Raw genomic sequence first — 26,237 nt, forward strand, 5'->3', positions numbered from 1 at the left:
ATCTTTTATGTTCACTAATCAATTGTCCGAATTATAAGTTTTAATCGATGTTTTCTAATTAATGGTATGAATTATAAGTATTAATCGACGATGTTCTCTAAACAATTATATGAATTATAAGTATTAACGATGCTCTCAGTCAATCTACACAGAATAATTTGATTTTTAAAGTATTCTCAAAAGGTTTGTCACATAGCCATGACAAGGTAAGAGCAAACTGTTTTTCAACCATAAAGATATTTTTGCACCAAAACTGAAACATATGATAAAATCGTTATATTTCAAATAGTTCAAAAGCAAAAATTAGTCCTTCATCCTTTTTTTTAATATGAAGAAATTCAAATGCCAAAATAAAAATACAGCGGAATATTTATCGTTCAAATTGAAATGAAAATACTTCAACAATACTTACCATCACTATTTGATGATATTAGTACGGCATAATATATAAATTTATCCTTTAACTTAGCCTCATTTCATATTTATGCCTTTCAACTTTAGGTGTATACAAATAGACACTTAAACTTATATAAAGTTGAATTAGTAGACACATTAGTCCTATGTGGCATAATACATGTAGGACACCACGTAGGATTCAAATTGCCATGTAGGATGCCACATAGGATGTGTGTATTTTTGTTCAATTTTATACAAGTTTAAGTGTCTACTTATGCACACTCAAAGTTGAAAGGAATAAATATGATTTGAAGCCAAGTTAAAAGGCAAATTTATATATTATGCCTATTAGTACCAGTGTGCATTAAATCGAAATTCTGTATTGGTTGTTAGTTCTCTTACTCTAGAATATTCCATTTATATAGTTAAATAATAATATTAGAACTCGAATACGAAAACCAAAAATAATATACTCATTACTCAGTGTTATATCACAAGTGGAATTTAAGAAGGATCAAATGTAAGACTTATCCCTACTTTTGTGGAATAAAAAAAATTGTTTCTGATAGACGTTCGGCTCAGGTAGAACTCCAATAGTTTAGTCAATTACTGTTGGGGCTTTTAGTAACCTGACATATAAGATCTTTACTTTATATCCTTAACATTGAAACAAAAATATCATGAGCGTTTGTCAATCAAAGATTGCAGTAAAAAACAGGGGGGGGGGGGTATTTCATTGCACAAATTGCACTATGAAAAGATGTGGTCGACAAAAAATATTATCCATTACAACTCTGCTGTTTCAGATATCTCCTGGTGAACACAGAGAATCAAAAACTTGAAAATCAAGAAATAGCAGGCTGCAACTTTCCTACTGCTATCTAAGTAATGCTTTTGACACAATAAAAGGCAAAAAAATGAAGAATGAAGAGTGAAAACAAAAGCAAAGCAAAGAGGCTATTGTACAAACCAAATATCATGTTGCACAACAAGCTATTAGCAAACTCATGATTCAATTCAAACAGTCCCAACAGCCGTCTCTCGGGTTCTGTCAGCTAGCCACCACTGTTGCATCTCTTACATATAGCTCTGTACAGTATGTACCCAAGGGTGGGTATACTCGACAAAATCTCTTTACTGAATCTTGAGACAACCCAGGCCTTTGTCCAATAATCTTGAAAATCGAGTGACACTAGAAATTAAAGCTCTTCTTGAAGAGAGCTTGCACCTGGTACATTTCAATACAACATTCGCAGGTACAACTACAAATTCCTCATAAAGAGAAGCAAACTGCAAGGAAAGCAATCCTTTAACCTCGACTGAATTAGACGAACACATCCATATAGTGAATTGCTCTTCCCCAACCAAGCCCCTCTCAGCAAACAAGTTAGTGACTGGCTCACTTCACAGGTATAGTCACCTTTCGATGTGGATAACTCATTTTTACCTTATAATATCCCATTTAAGACCCTCTGATAGTAATCATATTGGCGAGTACGCCACGCATCCAAGCTACTGCTAATCAAAGAAAGTACCAAGGAAACACATTGCTGGCAAGGACAAACAGGACATCATGACTACGTAGAAGATAAAAATAAAGAATTAATGAAGTTCAGGATCAGTAACAAACCTCTTCTGTTAAACTAAGATGAAATCTCTTTCTTAGGTTCTGAATTGTTCGGGGACCACCCTTGAAACAAGGGTAACCAGAATCCTGATATAAAGATAGAAGTGAAATAAATTCTGTATTATTAGAAGATCAGTATATAAATTCAATAAAGACGAAAACTTGTTTGACTAAAAAAGTATGCTTAGTAACTCAATCACATGATAAAATAGTCGAGCTAAATCAGATTGAGAACAGGAATACAAGTTGTGTAAGCCAATCTAGGGAAACAACATGGCCCAAGACAATCTAGGGATACAACATGACCGTGCCAAAATGGTAAACAAGAAAATTAGCTCATCTCAGAAGGACCCTTAGACTATCGTTCATCCAACCTTTACAAATATCATTCAACTGTCATTTCCAGTACTAATCCTGAAGATAAGATCGGGAAGAAGCTAGAGATTCATTATGACATGCAAGATCACTCATAGAGTTTCTTCTTTCATTCTATATAAGCCTGTTTAACTTCTAAAATAAGCACTTTTAAAAAAAATAAAAAAATAAGAGCTTTTGGTTTCCTAGATGTTCGGTTAAACAGACTATTAATCTCACTTGGGTATGATGCTTAAGAGATTCTCTGTGATGATTTTGCTTTTATCTTATGATGGATCTGTCTGTTTAACTTTGGATTCAATTGTTTTCCTTTATGATACTCCACAATCCAAAAGAGATAAAAGAAGAGGTTAAGGAAAAGAAGAAAATGACCTGAAAGGGAACCTCAACCTCCTCAACCCATGTATAAATCCAACCGAGTTACACACGCGAGAGGATTTTAGAGCATTCCTTGTCTGTCATCAGCTGCGTAAGGTTTTTAATGGAGCTTATAATGGTCCTGAACTACTCATACCCAAAAATTTATAATGGTACTGAACAAGTTTAAAGGTTTAGATGACTCAGGTTACTTTTTTTTTTGAGGAAGGTAACAATTGTATTTCTATTAAACAAAACTTAGACATCCCAAAATAAGTGCTAAGTTTAGATCTTTACAAAAACAACCAAAAGGTACAAAAGACCACTGTCCAAAAACCTACATTCTTATACATTGCCAATTAAATCAGTTAAGTCACCTACTTCCCCCCATATACTTTGTTTACCCCCCAAAAAAAAAACAGACTAAGACAATTTAACCTAATTTTATGGATAGAACTGCTAGTGTCTTCAAAAAAACTGGAATTCCTTTCTTCCACACACTCCACCAGATGCAAGCCGGGATGATCTTCCACCAATCCTCCTCCCCTCCTCTGTACTCTACACTCCACCAGCTGCAAGCAGGGATGATCTTCCACCAATCCTCCTCCCCTCCTTTGTACCCAACACTCCACCAGCTGCAAGCAGGGATGATCTTCCACCAATCCTCCTCCCCTCCTCTGTACCCTACACTCCACCAGCTGCTCAGAAGCCCCAGAGTAGAGCTAGGTATTACCCATTTTTATTTTTTTTGAGAAAGGTAACATTTGTATGTATTGATAAAACCAGTACATGGGTTGTACTCAAAACCATAATTACAACTTATCAACAAAACAGGATATCTGAATCTAAAATCGAACAAGAGCCAAGAATCTCAATAATTGACTCAGTATCCTCTAGGTACATCTGCTTGCACCAGAAACAAAAAAGTCTGATACAATTCAATTTGATCTTCTGAAGATCACAACTTTTGCTCTCAAAACATCTAGCATTTCTATCTCTCCATATTGGCCACCAGATACAAGCTGGGACAATCCTCCATCTGTCTCTGCCTGAAGCTCCCACACCTACCTCTTCCCAAGTGTAGAGAAGGTGGGTGATTCTGTTAGGCATAGTCCAAACAACACCCCTGAGGTTGATAAAAATCCTCCAAAGTTGGGTTGTTATCCTGCACTGTAAAAACAGATGGCTGATTGTCTCAACCTCTTCTCCACACAAATAACATCTAGAGCACATAGAGAACTTCCTCTTCTTGAGATTTTCTTGTGTCAGGACTGCTTCTCTTGCCAATAGCCAAGTAAAACATGCCACCTTGAAGGGTAATTTTGTTTTCCAGATCTGTTTCCATGGCCATTGTGTTGGTTGCTGTCCACCTTTGTTCAAAAACTTGTATGCTGAGTTTACCTTAAACATGCCTTTGCTATCTTTGCTCCACCATAGTCTATCAGCCTCATCCTTTGTCCCTTTGAACTCTTCCAAAGCTCTGAAAAAAGCTGTCACGGTTTCGATTTCCCAGACATTAAAATTCCTTCTAAACTAGATGTTCCATCCTTGTTGTGTCCAACTGTCAGCTAAACCCATTTGCTGATGTACTGCCAAAACATACATCTCAGGGAAAAGGTTTTTTAAACTAGCTTGTCCCAGCCATTTGTCCACCCAAAAGGAGGTCTTACTTCCATTGCCTACCCTCACAGTTGTGTTATTTCTCAAAAAAGGCCAAAAGAATCTGATAGACCTCCATAGACTTACACCATAGGATCAAAGAGGTGTTCATTGCTCTCAACCTCCTGGTCACATAAAAGACATCTTGAACAAATCTGAAGACCTCTTCTTTGTAAGTTGACTTGAGTTAGGCATGCTTTCCTAATCACCAACCAAACAAAACAAGACACCTTCATTGGAATTTTAACTTTCCAAACTTGTTTCCAAGGCCAATTAACCTAAATAGGGCCTCTCTAATTCAGGTCCCAGTAAACAGATTTTACTGAAAAAGTCCCTTTGTTATTCATTTTCCATCTAAGTCTATCAGGGCAATCGGATGTACCACCAAAACATCCAAGTAACTGCAACATTCTGTTAAAACTCTCAATTTCCCAATCATTTAGAGCTCTTCTAAAAATCAGATCCATGGCTCATAGTACGTCATAGTACGGTTCCATACAATTTGCCTTCCACTTTGTTAGGCATCATGTAGCCTATTATGACACTCCTCCAATTCAGCCATCTTATTTTGTTTATGACACTTCTTCTGGAAGACTAAATCTGGATATATGATTTTTCCGTGTTTTGACACCAAAATCTCATCCAACCTGACTTTGCCGTTTTCTTATAATTATAACTACACTTGCAGTGCTATGTATTGACTTAATTAATGAACCTATCCTAAAACTGAACATACTTTTTTCTGCAAATAGAATGCCATGAAACGTCATCCTATATACTATTGGTTAGCTCATTCATAACCAATATAAACAAGCACATGCTTAGGCAGATCCTTGATCTAAAGCAACAGTTACAGGAACTGTCTCTAAATCTCCTCCCTCTGTTGGCACAATTGTGAATTATCCCTCTTACATATCCTATACTACACTTATCTGGATTTCTTTCTTTTCAAGCACCATCAAAAGGCTTTGCATTCCATCATATGCTTTCTCTAAGTTAGTGAATACCATGTGGAGATCCTTCTTTCTCCCCAGTAAATTTCAATCAATTCTATTTAGGAAAAAAATACATTCTTTGTTCTAGATCCTTGGTCTTTTCCCAATAGACCAACTCTAGCAGTATTAAATTCTCTCTGAGGTAAAAAAAAATTCAACATGAATGTGAGATTATTTTTTTCTCTTCTACTGCCAATTTGTGAGACACAATTGGGACACACGAGTTGAATAAAAACTTACAAGGCTATATTTTTAGTTTCTTGATTCTGCTTTGGACAGTTATATGATCTTTACAAATTAGAAGACGACAAAAGTGATGCTCCCAACACATACCCCATAATAAGAAGTAACTAACATCTTCAGATCTTCTCTTGATACCCATGACAAGTCAAAGTATATTTAATTTGGGACATCGAGGAGCAGTTCCATATTTTGTACTGCATCTTTGACAGTTCTTTTTTTGATAGGTGCATCATTGATGGTATTTTAGATATTAAAAAGATTAAAGTTGGAGAACTGTCTTCCTTGGTAAAGGCTCAGCCTGCCAAATATGAATGTCTAATATACTGAAAAAATGGGAAGTTTGCAGCATTAGAACTACAGGACATTTCTAATCCTTTCCTACTTTTACAAAATTCCCCAATTGCCCGTTCCACCCTCTGTTGGATAGTTAGATTCATCTATCAGAAACAAAGGTTTTATGTAGTGTTAAATATATATGAAATTAGCAATGTGAACTGTGTATCAGGGTCTACCTGTAGCATCTCAACAAGAAGAATTATACGCTCAGCGTGCTTCCGACATGTGAGAAATCCTTGGATGCATAGAACCTGAAGAAAAGAAAAGGAAAGGCTTAAAGCACGAAAAGTACAAAAAGAAGTCCAGATACAAAATTCATCTCAGTAAACAAAATATTACTTTGAAATAATCAAAGAACTCGCTTGGAACTCCCTCAGCATCAGAATCCATGATCTAGCACAAATCAACCACAATATATGCTGAGAAACTGTATCAAACACCTCCAGAATATAAAATAATGGGTAGAAATAAAAAGTTAGACACAAGATTCTTCAGCAGCACATACCTCAAGGAGTTCGCGGGTCAGTTTAAATGGTGCACTTTCAAAATTTACACCTCCAGGTGAATTAGATAGCATGAAACCAAAGTCAATGTGTATGATATGTCCTTCTTCATCCAATAGAAGATTTCCGTTGTGTCGATCCTTTATCTAGCAACAGAAGCAAAGAGACTGTTAATCATTGCAATACCTACTGTACTAGGAAAGCTAATATTGGAGATATTCATAGTAGCCACATTAAGAAAAATCAAAGAAAATAAGAGCAGATTTTAATCATGCAAAAATATTTCTGGAACCCTTGACACAACAAACATTTGACAGAGTGATTGTGAACATTTGAGTGAGTGTGTCAAACGGGAGTACAAAATAACTCACTGCACAAACTCATGTCCTTACATCACAAATAGCATAGAGCTATTACTTTTCTTTATAGTTAAGTGAACAGCTTATTGAAACAAAAAGAGCACAATGATTATGTTATGAGTTACATTATGATATCCTTACATGTGTATCTATTTCCATATCCAGGAACCTTAGAAACAATCAGTTCCGACTAATCTAATGTGAGAGGTAACTGAGGAAATCTAAAAGCTGGATATACACACTATATACATTCTGCATGCTGCACCCGACGCTAAGAGGGATAGATAAGACATCGGACTTTAGTTTGTGAATTCTATCTTTTGCCTTCACATCTGAGTCCTGAGATTCCTTTCTTTTCAGATGGCTCACCATTATGATTGTCATAAATCACAATTAGTTGATTGATTGGATCTGAACTAGAGAGGGAATCCATGAAGACCTCTCCTTGGGAAACAGGAAAACCAACTTTTGGGCCATGCCGCCATGTACCCATGTAAAACAAACATTTAGCATTTCTCTACACATCGCGACATGTCATACTCCTTATCCTTGAATAACAATGGCACCACTTTATCTACCATTGTGACACATACTACATGAAACATTCTCATCTTCTTAATGGAGAGTCCAATGTAGTATAATTGTAAATGTGATAGGGATGAGTCTTTATGACAAATTTACAACTTGAAGAAGAAACCTAACTGGTTCTGGCTTTGCAAAGCCATAATCTGCCTGCTTCTCCATCTTCTGCTATTTGATTGTGTTCTAGCTCTTCCATTCCAGCCCTAAGAACTAAATTTTGCCCAATGCTTTTTAGCTCTATTTCTTGCATTCGGTGCAAAGAGCAAACTTTATTGTCTGATCAGCAGTTCCATTTTCGTCTTTGAATTACAATGGAAGTTACAGACAATGACAACCATCGTAAAAGATATGGTGGACTGTACTGAACCTGTTTAGTACATTGGTCAATGCCAGCCACCATCAAAGATATGTTGTTGAGCTAGGCCTTCAAGGGAGAGAGAAGAAGCAAAGAAAGGAATTATCTCCTTTGCACTAATGTGGTAGTGCAGAGAGGTATACAAGAGAGCCTTGGGGAGGAGAGCAGTAGAAATTACTATTGTACAGATGGAGGGGTAGTCTATGTTTCTTCGTAAATATTCAGCGCACCCACGTAATTCCTGCTAGCTTAGATGTCTGGTACTTTCTGACTTTATGTAAGGAACCATAGTTTTGTATAGGTTCTCAACTTTTTGTTTTACTACTTGAATACCAGGAGTTCCCATTTGATCAATTCAAGAATTACTTCATCAGAAAAATCCAATCATTTTTAAGACAAGTGTTGGCATAAACATTTAGTTTTTTCTTCTTTCAAACTCAACTTTTTCCAATTTTCATCTCTTCTTTTCAATTTTTATGGGTATTGGGGAACAAGAAGAGACTAAGATGTGCAATAAATAATCAAAGGATATGGCTAGCATGTAGCCCATGTAAAATGGATCTATTTTGGTCATACATATTAGAGAAAGAAGCATCTGCTGACAACAGAAATATGTGATATCTGTTTTATGCTTCTTTATGCAATCATAAATTATACAGAAGTCACTCAGTTCACCTGCAAAAGGTAGCAAACCAGAGAATATCCAGCCATGCTTTCAACAAAATTTCTCTGCATGTAAGAAAAATAAAGGAGGACAAAAATGAGTCTTTTTATTTTAGAAGTCCCAAGCCCAAGTAAAATTACGAAAAGGAAATTGAAATGCGAGCTAAGCAAAAGATAAGAGAGAGAGCCTTAACTATTCAACTAGAATTATACAATGAAGCAAGTTAAAATTGTTAGCATTATCATCCAAACAATTTCCCAAGAGAAAATCCCATTGAAAATGAAAGGCTCAACAAGGGAATACCCAACTTTTGGCTTTTAGCTTAGTTTTGTACTTTTTCAGCCTAAAAAAATTGTTTAAAAGAACTTTTTGTCTTTCCCAAACACTTCCAAAAATAAAAAGAGCTTAAAAGCCAAAAGCTACTTAAAATAAGCCAATCCAAACACCCACTTAATTTAGTAAAACTAATTGCAGTCATTGACTAGAGCACATCAGTCCATAATTTTTTTCTCAACACTTGTTACCCAAAACAATTGTTCAAAAAATAAGGAACATAAATTACAACTAGTGGATAAGAGTGTTTCCCTCATCATATACGCAATTTCATTATGTTTCAGAGTGAAGTGCACAGGAGTTCCCCAAACTTCGACACTTCTGGTATTCCAATATCATTTAGAGCCAGAAGCAAAAAAGTAATAAGCCTCCCGGAGGCCAAGAAACGAGAAACAAAGCACACCCTTGTTGGAACTTGGAAGTAACGTGCACAATTCTCATATACAAAATTAATTTTGTAATAAACATAATTATATTCAATATTCAATATCCCACAATGACTATACTAGACCCAACCCAAATTAAAAGTAGGGCCGTCTGCTATTGAGTAGCAATACCTCAACATTCCTTTTTTTTAATGACCGTGGTGTCCAGACCAGCTTGTGCTCACCTCGGCGCAATACCTTAACATTCCTACATGAGAGGGGTGACAATGCAAGAAGGGAAAGGAGAGGCCCAGTGCAAAGGTCGGCAAGAAGGTCAATACAATAAGGTAGAGGAAGGTGGCATAAATTAAATGGAGAGGGAGTAAGGACTGCCAAGGGGAACTAGGTGGAGAAAGTGATGAATTAATAAAGAATAAGAGGATAAAAGTGGAAAAGATCAAAAAAGAGGAATAAGCAAGGACTATTATGATTTCCTTCTTCTCCAATATGATAAGGCACAATGTTGGCAAGACTCATAATAGTGGAAATTTCGACAATTGCAAAGGCTAGTGTAGGTGAAAAAACACTTTAACCATCTTCTAATAGCCTTTGGCTTGAGTTATATCATGTACAATGGGGTCATCATGTACCCCTTCCCTATTTATTTCCACCACTTCAGTTAGTGTTTGCTATCATACTTCCATATTGAACAAGTGTAAATACTTTGAATCATACTTATCCCTTTTTTTCCTGCACCCAAGGGTAAGCCCTAGTGATGAATGAAGTGTGAGCAGACCCATGAGGTCTCAAGTTCAAATCCAAGCAGAGGCAAAAATAACCACGAGGTGATCTATTCCCATCTGCCTAAGCTTTGGTGGACAGAGTTACTCGGTACCTATGTTGGTTCGAGGTAGCAAGCACCCAGTGGAATATTCAAGTTGCGTGCAATCTGGCCCAAACACTACCATCACTACAAAAATAACTTTTCCCTTTTTTTCTTGGTTCAGTAAGGCTTCCAACAAGCTCTAATCATGCTTTGATTAGACACGGAAGATAATTATCTAAAAGATCAAACACAAAACATAAGCACTTAGTGGGTTGTTTTACTACAATTACCTCCAATAAAAACGGGGAAAGTATCAAACGAAGGCACCCTTGAGAAATTCAAGACAGTAGTAAATCATAAAGGCTACAAACTTTTCTCATTACGATTTTTACCTGGGCAAGCTTAAAGGTTGGAGAATTCTCCTGATACTTGGCAACATAAAATTCACGTAGACTTGTTATGTTAGGAAATCTACTTTTAATAGAATGAATTGAGGCCTGCAGAACAATGATTAAAACTGCTGTCACGAATATTCACAACAAATAAAGAACACTCAGGTTATCAAGAAAAAAACAATAATTTACCGTATCTGGAATTGTTTCAATTAGTGCAGTAAAAGAGGATGTAACTAAGACTTCGTAAGGACGCAACCAAAGCGGCAGACCAGCTTCCTGGAAGATATCTACCATTTCAAAATACTCAAACAATATGAGCGAGTAACTTGAGAGCATAAAACAATATTCAAGGTCAACAGTAAAAACATGAATATCCACTGATATTGGCATATCTAGGAATGAAACGCTAGCTATAGACCTAACAAATGCAGGAGGATGGGGAAAAAAAAAGAGATCACTCTTTCAGTAGAAAATACTGTTCTTTTTCGCAAGTATATTGGGAAAGAACAGAAGCCTTCCGGTGAGCTAGTAAAAACGTAAAAATACTGAACAAACAACTCCCATAATCATTTTCTGAATTTCATTCATTAATGATGACAATCATTGTATTGTTTCATTTTTATCTGTCCATGTTCTCCAATACTACTTATCACCAATATAAGTATTTGGTAATTTTTCTCACCAAACAGAGGCAGATTGACAGAAATCATCCAGCAATTTTTTCCTGTTGGGATTTGAAACCTACCTCCCATCGTTTTTGACCAGCTCATTTACAGCTAGCGCACACCCTAGAGTGCAAATCACGTTACTTAAAGAAAATAGAGAAAACCTCAATATGATAAAAGATCACCTAGTTGCCCTCAAATAACCTGACCTCCTCTTTCAAAAATCACTTGCTTAAGCACAATGTAGAAACAAATGTTACTCGCACATATGGCTCTGCTAACCAAATGTTTCAGTACTTGTATAATACAGTACTATATATGTTTCATGAGCAAGATTTGATTTACTTGAATTCCTCATTCATTTCTCTAGGCAAAGTTTGTAGTCGTCATCAAATTTCTCAAAATATTTCCTTTCTTAAGTTTGTTTTATGAATTAGTTCTTTCTATTACTAGATTACCATATTTATTTTGCCCTGTTCTACATCTGTTTCGTGACCATATGTAAGAACTTTGCCTATATTACCTTGAGTTCTTGTTTTTATCAAATTGATTTCTTTTTGAAAATTTCCTGCATCCAAATGCATTTTAACATTCTAATTTTAAGGTCTTCATACTGAATATATTTTAGAGCAAAAGCAAAAAGATATTACCACAAAAAGCATTCTGCATAAGATACCGAACACAATTCATAATAACATTTTGAACAAAGTCAAGTTAAAACCCCTATTCAAATGCTGTAGCACAAAAAAAGATTAAGAAAGCAGAAATGAGTTACATGACAACTGGGCGCATATGCTCTGAGTCGGGGAACATTTATAATGAGCTACCCCCACCCCCCAGTCATATATCAGATCCTCCTTACACATCCTTCATCCAAAAGTTGCATTGGGTTCATATAGACAAAAAAAAAATTGAAGCAAAGAGTTCCTAGCAAATAAGCGAAAGCTATCTAAAAACAAAAAGGTACCGCAAAATAAAATAGCTACAAACATAAGTTAACCTATAAAGGGTACCAATAGTTACAACAATAGAGGATCTTTGAATCCAAGATACCTACCATAGAAGTGGGAGATAAGTTGTACAGCAAGATGCTCCTGTCTGCAATCATCACCACTCTTCACAATGAACTATACGAAAGCCAGAAATTAAGCATGTTAGCCGCTATTCAAAGAAAAACATAATATGATATTGAGAAACAATTGTACATCCCCCACAGTATCAAATAAAAAGGAAGCAACAAAGATAATGGAGAAAACTGTGGACTCAGAAATTTCTTTAAACAATCAATTATCAACATAATATTGTCTCACTTTATCCATGTTTTTTAGTGACAAAAGGAATGAAAAAATAACAAAGATAAGAGGACACAAGGGAAAACAAAAAATTATGCGGAAATGCTTTAAAATTTTGAGGTTCTCATGGGAATTTGACAAGAATACTCAGCCTAATTATATGAGTTCTCTCCCTTACACCTGAGTAAAAATTCAAATGTGTACTCAACCTGACTTGAAAGGACTATATAAAGATAGAGCACAAGTATTTTTGGACTTGGGAAACATGTTGCTTCAGGTTTTATGATTTAGCAAGGCTAAGATCTTACTGGACTTCTTTGTTATTATAAGAAATATATCGTTTGGAGGTAGGTTAGTACTAACCAACAGTGTGCTGGACCCTTAACCCCACCCCACCCCTACCATATCTTTGTTCCCTCTGCCGACTCGGGTGGCAAAAGGATGAATAATAGCAAAGAGATTCCTATGACAAGGCAAGAGGGAAAACAAGACATTTAATTTGGTAGAACAGGAACCGTCTCAACTGAAAAGAGAACAGGAAGTCTGGGTATCAAAGACTTGAGAGCTCAAAGTACCAGTTTGCAGCATACATGGCTTTGGAGATTTAACAATTGAGGAGAGGGGCTTAATGGAGGAAGGTTATTGTAACCAAATATGGCTTCTCAACTCTTGAATTAAGTAGCAACCACAACATGTGGCCTCTGGAGACATAAGAGCACACTGGGACTTCTTCCAATCCAAGACCTCAATAGTATTTGGAGAGGGCAGGAAAATGCAGATTCTGGCTAGACATTCGGCTTGACCAGTAACCCCAAAAGGAACAGTACCATCTTTGTCCACAGTGGCACGAAATTCTGAAGCTCTACTGGACTGAACAGGGCTGAAACATCAAGTCTAGGCACAATACCAATGACTGGGAAATGGACAGTGTATGTCCATTGCTTCTCAGATTTCATAAGATCCTCTCACTTTGCAGGACATATACTATGCAGTGGAAATGCAATGCTAAAGGAATGTTTACTGTCAAATCTTGCTACCAGCAGCCAAGGCCCACTGTTGCTGATAACTGGTCTTGGTAATGCATCAGGGGAAACAGAGCACCACTGGAAGTTGAATGATGTGCCTGGTTGGTAGCCAAAGAAGCCAACCTTTTGCACAAGAATCTACAGAAAAATGGGAATAAACATCTGCAGCAGGTGCTGCCTTTGTTAGAAACAAAATAAGGATGGCAAGCATTTTTTTTCTTCATTGCTCTTTCACCTCCCAGATCTGGAGCTTCTTTTTTAACATTCTGGGAGTTGCTTGGACCATGCCAAAGACAACAAAGGAGCTATTGCAATGCCAGCACTTGAAAGCATTGCGAAAGACAGGTTAACTTGGACGATCAGTAATATGGATTGTTAGGAAGGAAAGGAACACGAGTTTTCGAGGCAAATGGAATCTGTAATTAGCATCAAGCATAGATATACATCTTCATTGTTTTTAGTGCAACCTGGCTATTTCAAATTATGTAATACGTGTAGCTGAATATCAATGAGTTACATTTACCAATAAAAAGATCGCTAGAAGGAGATGAAACCCATTATGTGCACAATATGTCGATTTTTTTTAACAGGGAATATGTATATAATATATATCATAAGTAGATTTATATGTGTATGTCTGCATGTCCTAATCCTTGGCAGCCAATTACGAGCATGAAGGAGAGAAACTAACAATTATACCAAGGATCAACCTCTCTCTTTATACATAAGCAAGCACACATGTCATACTAACTTATCAAAAATTACGAAGACAATATCAAGGAGACAACAACAAAAATTAGATGGTGGGACTCACGGATCTCAAGTCCCACCCAGGTAATTTCCCATAACCAGAGCATTTGCGTATTCTTTCCTTCTTGACTTCCCAGAGTTCTCCAGAAAGTGCATCACTAACCTTGGGAAGACCACCATTTGTGACCTGTTTTCAATGAGATTATCATGCACATGTAATTATAGATTCTATTTAGCAGAGGAAAAACATCTGACAACATCTCTACCTTAGGTTGGGCATCAGATGAATCCTGACCAGCACCTTTCAAAGGGAGTCCAGGAGGTGCTTCTCCTTTTAATGCAGCTAACTGTAAAGAGAACCATGTTTGTGATTTCTTCATGTATGGAGAAGTATCAAAGGAACAAGTAGGACTCATGAACAAAAATATCATGAAATGGTGATAATTATAGAGCACCATCTCTCCCAAAAGATGAACATATCAAAGAAACAATGGTAATCATCTTTCAAAAGAAAATCCCAGGAGGGAGTTAGAAGACATCACATGAGATCTCAAACTTAACGAGATGCCTAACATGACAGAAGATTATGACCTATCTTTTGCTTGACAAAGAATAACAGTGCATCGACACCTAAAATCCGCTCATCCAGCACTACATGACATTAATATCTCCACTAAAAAAAAGCATAGGAGAAGATAATGTTGAACTAATACATTCAACATAAAAAGCTCCTCAATTTCATAAAAAATCCAGTTTCAGCTCTCACCGGAGCAGTAAAACTAACACAAATTTGCAACAATGAATCAGAACTCCAAGCTCTATGATTTTGGGAGCATGGTTTATCCTTATCTAATGGCTCCCAACAAGCACGATATTATCCATTATCTCCACTAACCCTAGATTTCTAAGAAAATGCAACTGCTTAGCATTGTGATCCTACTACCAAAACAGATGTCCAAATTCTGGAGTGGATGTTCACCTGATCCCCTCTTAATAGTTCAAAACAGCAAGCATATCTAGACATAACAATTAAATGAAAACTGCATTCATCTAATACTCTATTTGACGACGACAACAACAACAACAACATACCCAGTGAAATCCCACAATTGAGGTTTGGGTAATACTCTATTCGACACAACTCAAAAAAGTCCCGGTGACTTAAACATACATCTTTGATGTCTTGATGGATAAATATGAAGGACAATTGGTCATAGAAGCTAGACCAGAAAAAACTGATGAAAAGACAAATGAAGAAAGACATTCACGTAACTCACGAAGATCAGATATTACACTTGATCTTATCCAAAAGGTGGTACTGCATCTCATGAAGATCCAAGAAGTATACAGAAATTTCACTCAAGGAGTGTAAAAGAATGTTCACGTATGCAGCAGAGATGAAGGTTACCTTAACTTCCTCGATAGCTACTGTACTGGGAACCCTTCGATGCTCTTTCTTTCTTGGTGGTTCTTGGTCCACTATATCCTCCATCCTAACACCAGGATCTACAGTCAAGACAACCTGTACCCATTCCGAATCAATATCATCTGACTTCAATGGAATAGATGGGGCCTCTCTGCATTTACTATAACTTTCTGAAGCAGAATCAAGGCTGCAATGATCTATTGCAGACTCTGATTGCATCTCTACAGAAAAATTCACTCGCACAAATTTCACTTTAGCATCCCATAATTGAGCCATTGCTTGGTCTATGGCCTGAGATGCAGACCTTGACATTCTGTCATTGTGGTTATCCTGTCCTGTCCACAGAGGATAAGCCCAAGGAGGAGGCTTTGGCAATAAAACATCTCCATTTGCCAGAGGGATCCCTCCCTTAGATAGCTTTTGAGAGTTGGATGTGTCTTTTGAACTGTCATTTGCATGAAAGTGAAAAGGAAAGAACAAAAATAAGGCAGTGGTAAACAGAAACAAGCCTGTTAAAAGTAAGTGTCTTTGGGTCGTAAATGCTATCAACTTACTTGGGGCTTTCACATTTTAAAACTTCAACACATATCAAATAAGGAGCCTTTTCTCTTGAATTTAAGAGAACAGCTTCATCTTCAGGTATATGAAGAACACGATACATCCCCTTTCCCATAGGAAAGCACACTCCTGTAGCATATCCAAGAAATTAAGACAACAGAATTGAACCTAAAGCTGCAAAGGGAATATATCTTGATTGAACTGAGAGCTGCAGAGGGGATATATTTTGGCACAAATCTGCATCCACATGAACTGAAATATAAAAGTACCAAAGCTGTCATAGCCCACATTACATTATATCGTACAATCTTAATATACGAGACTCGCTGCCAAATCAAAGACTTTGCCTATCTGTTTTATGTCTTCAGAACCTGATTATTTTTACGTGCTTTTACAGGTAGATTCTCCATCTCATTATACTTGATCAACCTTCACACTCAATCTGCCTGAATTTACGCGGCCAATTTAAATGGTAAGACATTCTATCTCCAAATAATAAGACCAATACTCCTGATTTCCCACTGTTTTTTGACCCACCAGCAATACACAAGGTCAATAAAACTGCTTTGACCTTATACAACAACGATGCCTCCATCTAAACTAGTTAGGGTTGACCTAGGCTATATGAGTTCTCAAATCCACACCACTCCATTTCAACCATATTCATTCTGACACTCAATAGTATATATTAGGGCTCTCAGACACTAGGAAGTTTATAACATTTTCAGTTGACATACAATTCTCTAAAAACAAATCCGGGCAAATAGAAACCTAACGTAAGTGGCTCAACAGGTTTAAGTCTTAATCCCAACCAAATGACTATGTAGATCTTTCACTTCCATTGTGTTCTATTCTTCGCTAACTCCATAAAAATTCCAAGAGGCTGCGTATGTAAGTCTATAGACAAGTTCCCTCCACGTGCTTTGACCTCATGAGCTAATTATTTCTAGGTAAAGGATTGGTGGTCAAAAATAGAGTTCTATATAGTTTCAAAATTTATAATGTTTATATCCAAAAGACATATATATCAATCTGAAGTTCAGCAGAAAGTTAATCAAATCAACAAACAACAACATACCCAGTGAAATCCCACAAGTGGGTACTCGGGAGGGTAGAGCATGCGCAGACCTTACCACTACCTCGTGGAGGTAGAGGGGCTGTTTCCGGAAAACCCTCGGCTAGAGCACAACAAATCAAAGTATGTATGAAAAGGAAAAATGACAGTGAAGAAAATATAGCAACTAATACGGAAACAGTAACAACAAAAAAACAGTGCAATAACCGAAACACCATAAAAACAGATGGTGATAGAAAGCAAAAACACGACACTACAAGAATAATGTTAATACTAACAAACACCACTAAGCCTAAACCCTTCGGGAAGCAAGAGAACACTGCACTAACTACTAACCTTCTACCCTAATTTGCGACCTCCACACCCTCTTACCTAAGGTCATGTCCTCAGTAAGATGAAGTCGCGCCATATCCTGTATAATAACCTATCCCCAGTACTTTTTCGGCCTACCTCTACCTTTCCTCGCACCCACTATATCCAACCTCTCTGCTTTTCTAATCAAATCAGCCTTTTTGAAACAAATTTGCAGTTTCTTATTGCTAAAAGGTGACCTTATCTGAACTAACAGCCCTATTGCACACGTTTTGAGAATTTGAGCACGTGTATCAAACTTTGTTATAAAGAACCATTTAGCTTACATTCCTTGACTTCCACACAATTCAAAGGGGTGAACTATTAAGGGAAGGACGATGTATCAGACAATGAATGAATTGTCTAATAGAACACTAGAAAGAAAGCGGACACGACAGGAAACAAGTTCCTCAAATAGGAAAGTTCTTAAGTGAATAAAAAAGTTGGTCTAACTGATTTACACCAACAGAAGCAATTGTAGCCAAATAATTGCTTTGCACCAAATAATAAGTTTACACACTCCAATGGATGCTTCACATTTAACAAAGGGAGAGTAGGAAAAGGAGAGGACAGGGGCGAGTTCAATATTTTTTACGAAAACGAACGTGTAGTCCCACTCTTACGACTTAATCATCCACTTGAGTGGAGTGGGACCACTGTTCAGAGAAACCGCCTACCTGCCTGTGCAGAAAGGAAAGTAGAATAAACCAATGAACAAAAAGACATCTCTTGTTTTCCCAAAAAGTAGGAATTAATTCAAGATGAAAAAGTTAAATAGAAAATAAAAAGACATTAAAAGAGAAAAAGAAACTGAGAAATTATGAAAGTTATCCATGAAAGTTAATTTTCTTATTTTAAAACTAAGTTCCTTGAAGCATTTGTGATGCCAAAAGAAGAGGCTTGTTAACAACATAAATACTTCAGAAGAAGGACATCATTCTGAAATGATGTGTGGGTTGGTCAATACCCCTTAAAACAGTTGTATCCTGTGATCTACAATCTGAACCAACAGAAGGAGGCAACTGTAGCTGATGTCAGGGACAACCAAGGATGGAACCTCTCTTTCAGGAGAATGCTGAATGACTGGGAGATTGACAACCTAACAGATTTCTACAATTCTCTGGAGCAGGCCAATAACCTTCACTTTAATGAAGATAATCTACACTGGTTGAGGGCCAATAATGGAAGTTCACAGTAAAATCAGCCTAAAGACACCTTGACAGGACAGCTGCAATGCTCTTACCATGGCCTTGGAAGATGATATGGAAAGTTAGAGTACCTCACAAGGTGGCTTGTTTCACCTGGTTGGTAGCCAGGCAAGCAGTACTAACTCAGGACAATCTAATGAAAAGAGGAAGGCAATTATGTTCCAGGTGTTTTTTTTTTGTGAAAGAGAAATAGATACAACAAACCATCTCTTCATCCATAGTAGAGTGACAGAGAAACTGTGGCAGGTGTTTTTTAACTTGAGGGGTCTCAGTTGGTCCATGCCAAGGCATACCTCAGAAGCTCTAACATGCTGGAATAGAGAAGGAAATATGTCAGGCCACAAAGAGAGAAGGAAGATTGTCCCTGTTTCCATCTGGTGGACAATATGGAAGGAAAGGAATCAAAGATGTTTACAAAACAAGAGCATCCCTTTCCAAAGTTTGACGTTGAATTGTCTTATAAACTTTTATTTTTGGTGTAACTATGTCCTCCCCAAAAAGGTGGAGGATATTACTCACTTTCTAGATAGTTTAGGAGGAATATAGGTGATAGATATCTTTGGTTTTGCTTACTGTAAATTCCTGATGTAATTACTACTAATCGATAAAATGTTAACTTTCTCAAAAAAAAACATAAATACTTCACTGTGGTAGCAGATCACACTTGCAGCGAGTTTTAATCTCTCAAACCTCTCTTTAGACCAAACAGAAATGATTGTGCAATAAGGAAATGCACCTTATGGACAAACTAACCATTCTCAACACATAACAGAGGAATGAAGCAAGACAATGACTTGGAAGCTACAAGACGACAAATCCCAACAGTTGCATAAAAGAACCTTGTTAAAACTGACTGCTCTTCCAATATATGATAAAACAATAACATCTGCAGGAAGTATTCCTCAATTTTTTTATGCCTTTAAGTGGAAATCCATCTCAGAAACCTCTCAAGTTCAAAAGGGCAACTGAGGTAATAGACAGAAGAAATCAACAATAAAACATTTGTATTGTACCCTATAAGGAAATGCAAACAATTGACTCATGCATTAAATTTTCAGTACACGTGTACCTCCGCTGTTTTGAGCATCCACTAGATGTGCATTGATCTCCACTAACGACTAGAAGCAGAAAAGTGAATGTCAGTGAGGGGAAGTGTTAACAAAGGTATCATACCAAAGGAAATGTGAATATAACAAGTTAAAAGTAGAGCCACCTCAAAAAGAGCACTTTTGCGATCCTCAACCGGAAACACATCTACTAATCCATAAGAAGTATCGCTCAGTGACTGCACAAAATCAAGTGATTGGTGATATGCCCCTTTCCGAAATTGTGACAACCCGTTATCTGGAAGTGGAGGTTTTGCATTTAACCTCTCGTGCTGCTTTGGGGAGCCAGGTCGTTTCTGCGGAATAAACATTACTTTAGAATTAAGTTACAATTACCAGCATACTATATATATGTTTTCTTTATGATAAGGTACCATCATACTAAATATATCAACTCCTCAATTACAACTAGTTTCTGCATGATTGAAGAGGAGGCTGGTGCAAAGAGCCTCACATGAAATATATGTGCATCCATAATCAAACAACTGCATCGCATTTCCATCATGCATTATAACTCAAAGCACTGTAGATTATTACAACTAAAGAACCATGGCATTCAAATGACTTTCTACAAAGCTCAACAGTAGTGATAATTTAGCCACCATTGATGTGTGTAAGGTCATGAAAGAAAAACTAAATGGAATGTCTATATCTGGTAGCAGTATTACAGTAAGGTCATGAGAGAAAAATTATAATGGAATGTCTATATCTGGTAGCACTATCACACAGTGGCCTAGGAAGATTCAGGAAAAGCAAAACTCTCAATGTTGCTTCCACTGTTGGATTGGAACATAAGAAGCCTATCTGGCTTGGTTTATCCCGCAGAGGAGGGGTATGGTGAATTGCAACAGGTGTTATACATGTGAAATGAATATTGAAGACACAATCACTAGTTTTTGCAGTCGTCTTCTGTTAGCAATTGTAAAGCTTGTTTATATACATTTTTGGTGCTAACTGTTAAGTAGGCAATGCCTGTTACACTCCACAATGTTCTTTTGCATGGGAAAGCAAGGAAGATGATCAGAGAAAGCAGTAGATAGTGTGGGTGCATAATACCTCCAGACTCCTCCTGTACTTGACACCATTTACTCAGTGCACACTATTTTTTGTCCAAACTACCCCCCTATGCCGGGCTAGTTGATAGCCTCGACCTCCATAACCAATCTCACCTGAGGTAAGTGAGAGTCACGGGCTGCCACGTGGATTTTTTTCCACGTGCATTTTTTAACAAAATATATTTTATTACCTTTTTAAATTCATTAATTTTTGGAATCATCTTATTTGGGCCAACTTTGTAGCTAAACATGGCTAGAACTCCATCATTAAGGCTAAAAACTTTTTGATTTGGCTAAAAATAGTGGAGCTTTAGCCGAGTTTTTTTTATAGATTTGGGCCCAACAAAAGAAGAAAAAAATAGTCATTGCATCTAAAGAACTAATAAAAAGGAATACACAGTTGGGGGAAATATAAATTGAATACTAAGAAGCAAGAAGAAATACACTATTAGAACAAAAGATGATTGTATATGACCATGTGAAAATTCACTTGGAAGCTGATTTTTTTCTTTTTCTACTCCTACGCGCCTAAAACAGGGTGTATCCACGTTCTTTTCCACAACAACATCCAGCGATTAAGGCTATTAAAGTTTTAAACAACAATTCTTGGGTATTCATGACTAAGGAATAGTCCAGGTGCACACTGAATAAACGTTGAGGGGTCCCATTGCTTTATGCCATTGTGGGGGAGGCTGGAAGGGGAGGAACCTAAGATGATTTGAAGACAAAATTGAAGCTGTACACTAAAATTTAAGTACTTATATCTTTTTTACTTTTTGGTTTAAATGCAAAATGTGCATGAATAGTACATGTACTTCACTTTCTATACTTCCTATTGGTTAGAAGGGAACTATATTTTTAACTACTTTTTTGATAAATCAAATTTCATTAATATCACACAAATTTGTATTATAAATATCTAGCTTATCCATCCTCACAAAACTATCCTAATCATTATATCAATTAAAAAACTAGGGTTTTTCACATTAATCCAAAAGAATCCATGAAATAGCAAGATTCTTTTTTATATTCTGGAACATTCTCTTATTTCTTCCATTCCAAATTAGCCAGAAGATGCACAACGGTATAATTCTCCATACTAACTCCCTTTTCTACCCACCCTCTGAAATCTCCAACTTCAATTGCCTCCTCCACAGTTCTTAGTAACTTCCATGAGATATTAAAGAAAACCTGCAATTCTCCATGCTAACTCCCTTTGTCTTTCCCCCGCTTCTTGATTGACCAAAACCATGGTGTTTAGCTAACAGGATATGACAAGGAACGTCATATCTCTCCAGTCATAAAAACATCAACAGATCTGCAGTTTGGGAAGTAATGGCCTACATGTTGAAATTAATAGCAGGAGCATACAAGGCATAGAGGCCGTTTGGATTGGCTTATAAGCTGCTTATAAACTGTTTTCAGCTTTTTTTGAGTGTTTGGCTGGCCAACTTAAAATCATTTTGTGCTTATAATAAGCCTCAATAAATAGTTGGATTTATTTGGATGAACTTATTTTAAGCAGTTTATAAGTTGAAAACAGCTTATAAGTCAAAAAAAAAGGTTGGCCTGCACCTACTTTTTTTTTAACTTATAAGCAGTTTTCAACTTATAAGCTGCTTAAAAATAAGTCAATCCAAATAGGCTAATAATATCATAACAATAATTTGTATATAACATTAAAAAATTCTACTTCAGGGCTGCAGGACAACTACACTTTGCAGGTGGGCAACACCATTTATCATGTCAAGGCAGAATTATGGTTTGTTTTTTAAGGTGATAAAATGATTCAAGCAAAACCAGGCATAGATTCTCAAGATAGAGAATTAGTATGTGGTTGGGTCAAGGGGACAGGTAAAATTAGTTCCATCCTTACTTTTTTATGATGTATTGTCAGTTATATCACTAAATAACTTTGAAACTCAACATACCCAATGTAATCCCACAAGTGGGTTCTGGGAAGGGTAGGATGTACGCAGACCTTACCCCTACCTTTTTTGGGGGTAGGGAGGTTGTTCCTGATAGACCCTTGGCTCCAAAGAGAAGTTATTGAAGTACGGATGCAAGAAAATACGACAACAAAATAGCACAATTGAATTTCAGGAAACATGCAAATGAACACCATACACCCTGGAAAAATATCCAAAACAAGAACCTTTATGAAAAGACTTTTGTTTGTTGTTATATCCTCAAAACCACCAACCATTTGGTGTGTTGACAGTGGAACGGATTCTATATAGTCTTAACATCAAGTGCCATAAAGTTAGTGAGGTGATCAAGTCCAATGAAAGTTTAGCCTATAACAATACCACACTAAAACTTGGAGCAAAAAACCAAGGACAGAATTTCCCTATGAAATACATCTATGAGACGCATTTAGTCTTTAATGATAAAATTCACAAAAAACACGAGGGAATGCACGGATATACCAGACTTGAAATAATTCTATTCTTGAGGATACATGAGGGGGTGATAACTGAGATGCCAAGCCTTGTCAAGTGAGTAAACAGATTTCATATGGTATTACAAAAAATATACAAACTTAGTCCTTTCCTTGATTTAGTTACTGAGGGAGTTATCAGCAACTGACAAAAAGTGCAAGAGATTCTACTGTACTTACCTCTTTGTTCCCCTTTGAACCAAAAAGCTCTGAATCTTCAACTGAACGATCACGGTCCTTAAACAGCTTGCGGAAAAAGTTCTCAGTTCCAGGACTGCTCTCAAGAAAATTGCCACCATTACTGCTTTCATTTGATGATGACACTTTTGAATCCTCTGGATGCACTCGAAAGAGTCGACGAAACAATGGAAAATCTGAAGGCTCTTCTTCCTCACCATTTGCATGCCTCCTGAGATCGTCATCAGTCCTGTCATTACCATCTTTCTTATCCTCGAATTTTTCCTTAAAAAACTTTTTGAAGAACCCTTCCTTTTCATCATATTCAGAACTCCTTGTTGATTTTTCAGCTGTTTCGTTTCTTTCTCTTACATCCTTCTTATCCTCAAATTTGTCCTTTAAAAACTTCCGGAAAAAACCATCTTTTTCATCATCTTCAACAGGTTTCCCACCTACTTTATCCTCCAAATCATTTTTATTATCACGAAACATACGTTTGAAAAATCCATCTGTACTCGAGTGCACATCCTCATCATCATCCCTATTGGTACTCAAAAGCCTCCTGAAGAAACCATCCTTCTCTGATTCCTCTGCATCTTTATCCACAGATTTCCTAGCATAATCATCTTTACTATTACTAAGAAGTCTGCGAAAAAATCCATCTTTTTCTGACTCCTCTTCCTCTTTGTCCACTGATTTCCTACTATCATCATCCCGACTCTCTCTTAAGAACCTCTTAAAAAAACCATCCCTCTCCGGTTCTGCATCACCCTTTTCTGCTGATTTCCTCACATCTTCATCCCTACTATCCCTCAAAAGTCTCTTTAAAAAACTATCTTTTTCTGGTTCTTCATCGTCCTTCTCCACGGATTTCCTGAAGAGCAATGCATCTCTTACTTTTGGACCCGGAATCAACTTCTTAAAAATCTTATTCTCCTCAGGAGACGATATTTTACTTCCAAGACCATCATCCTGTGGCAATGAACTCCCTGAAGAGGCTGAAAATGACGGTGATCGCTGTACAGATGGTGGTGAAGATGTCAAGGATAATAGCTTCTGTTTTGAAGACAATAATTTATTAAGCATCTGATTCTTGCCCAAAGGATTACATGAACTGTTTGGGGGTTTTATCAAAGGTGGCCACTCGCCCATCAAAGTGGCAGCAATCTGACACTTCTCCTGAAGCCTACTTATCCCCTCATTATCATCTGTATCTTCCAACTCAGCCATCAAAAACCAGTGCACTTTTAGGGCAATATGTAATGATTTCGAACACACATCGATCACAAACTTATCCAATGAGGGGCTCGGTTTATGAACCATCATATAGGATATCTGAAACAAGTAACTCTCAATGCCAGAAAGTGGCAGTGTGTACATTCTATTACACAAATAGTCCCTAACACCAGGATGATCATGCTTGTAAAGGTAGCTGACAGCGATCCACTCACAAAAGAATGAAGAATCAAAGAATCTAATAAGCCAACCACTCTCTCCAATATCCTCACTTGTTGGGATTGTCCGAGTTACCTCCCGAGGTGACTCGGCCGGCTCTCCTCTCGTCAATCCCAATAACCTCACCATTGTCAGATCATCATAACAAACATAAAACCCTAAAACTCAAACCCTAACCCTAGATATTTCTTTCCAATCAACAGCTCCTTTAAATCATATGCACTTACTATATACAGTAACCAATTCAAAATTCGAAATCGTAGTAACTTCAATCAGTGAAAATTCAAAGACCTTCAAGCTACTGAATTAACTAAATTCCGATCAAATCACTAAAGAGAAAATCAACGAAACTTCTTTGAGAAGAAGTAGAGATAGATATTTTGAATTTTTTTCTTTAGAAATGAAAGGGATCCGACGAAGATATCCGACGACGACGGTGGAACGACGTCGTATCACCTCGATGAAGCTCTGCGGTCGTCGGCGAAACCAACCCAAGGGCGGAGGTTGGGTAGGGGGGAGAGCGAGGTGGGGGAGGTGATCAGAGGCGTATTATAAAAATTGGGTGTGGAAGAAGGCAGGGTTGGTGCTAACGTGCGCTGAGGGTATTGGGTGAAGTTTCAACTTTCAACCTCTAGTGAATAGTGCGAGCGAAGGTACTTGAATGACGGGAAAAGAGAGCAATATAGCTAAAGAGAAATTCAAAATAAGAATTGATTAATTAGTAGTGAATTATGAAATCGTAAGACTTTCTATCAGCACGAACGTGGATGCACTCGTGGTACTTCATCGTAATACTTCTCTCGTATCTGTCCATCTTTCTGATGGTGAAGGAAGAAATTACGTCACGAATTGGATGGCAGGCACAATTCTTACTAGTTCTCCGCAAATCCTTCTCACTTTTTTGATGCGAATTGAATACGCAGCTCAGGGTACGCAAAATTCACGATTGGCTTTGACCTAGGCTTCAAGTCCTAAATATAAAAAAAATATTATTAATAGTGCTATATTTAAATAAATTTTATACTATATGATTCAAATTTAATTGGGGCTTTAATGCAGATTCGAACAATCGATGCAAAATCAACAAAAAAAAAGATTTTTTATTAAGGGACGTTTGAACATAAAAATTATAAAATAAAAAAAAGTTGAAATGATATTTAAAAATTGTGTTCAAATATAAACACAAATTAGAGTTATTTTTGAACTTTTGTGAAAGATTTAGAATAAAAACTGGAAAATAATTTTTTGGAGTTTCCAAGTTTGAGAAAATTTTTGAATTCAACT

At 36.9% G+C, this 26,237-nt stretch overlaps 1 protein-coding gene across 2 annotated transcripts; it reads right to left on the reverse strand.

The window, feature by feature from the left end:
• Positions 1-1,149: 1,149 nt before the first annotated feature.
• Positions 1,150-25,684, reverse strand: LOC129900847 (phosphatidylinositol 4-kinase beta 1-like). Of its 2 annotated transcripts, XM_055975928.1 has the most exons (16): positions 23,502-25,682; positions 19,934-20,122; positions 19,790-19,838; positions 16,083-16,215; positions 15,511-15,973; positions 14,369-14,449; positions 14,167-14,289; positions 12,093-12,162; positions 10,560-10,657; positions 10,368-10,472; positions 8,463-8,516; positions 6,494-6,637; positions 6,328-6,381; positions 6,165-6,239; positions 2,027-2,110; positions 1,150-1,946 (listed from the first exon to the last, which is right to left on the reverse strand). In XM_055975928.1, exons 1-16 carry the CDS (start codon positions 25,080-25,082, stop codon positions 1,845-1,847), a joined length of 3,405 nt encoding a protein of 1,134 aa, XP_055831903.1. In that variant the 5' UTR covers positions 25,083-25,682; the 3' UTR covers positions 1,150-1,844. The 2 variants fall into 2 exon arrangements, 1 of the variants encoding a protein (XP_055831903.1); XR_008769711.1 differs by lacking the exons at positions 1,150-1,946; positions 2,027-2,110; positions 6,165-6,239; positions 6,328-6,381; positions 6,494-6,637 and having other exon boundaries at positions 8,498-8,516; positions 10,560-10,646; positions 23,502-25,684.
• Between the last annotated feature and the right edge of the window lie 553 nt (positions 25,685-26,237).

The sequence above is a fragment of the Solanum dulcamara genome, chromosome 1 (genome assembly GCF_947179165.1).
Source record: "Solanum dulcamara chromosome 1, daSolDulc1.2, whole genome shotgun sequence".
Lineage (NCBI taxonomy): Eukaryota > Viridiplantae > Streptophyta > Magnoliopsida > Solanales > Solanaceae > Solanum > Solanum dulcamara.

What these genes read in the sequence shown, in the direction of transcription:
- LOC129900847 (XM_055975928.1), bottom strand. Translation starts at nt 25,082, where the DNA reads ATGGTGAGGTTATTGGGATTGACGAGAGGAGAGCCGGCCGAGTCACCT. An exon ending in TAGCTATCGAGGAAGTTAAG is followed by an intron (nt 14,450 to 15,510) that starts GTAACCTTCATC and finishes TTCTCTTTACAG; the next exon opens with TTAGCTGCATTAAAAGGAGA. An exon ending in TGGTTTGCTACCTTTTGCAG is followed by an intron (nt 6,638 to 8,462) that starts GTGAACTGAGTG and finishes TTCTGTTGCTAG; the next exon opens with ATAAAGGATCGACACAACGG.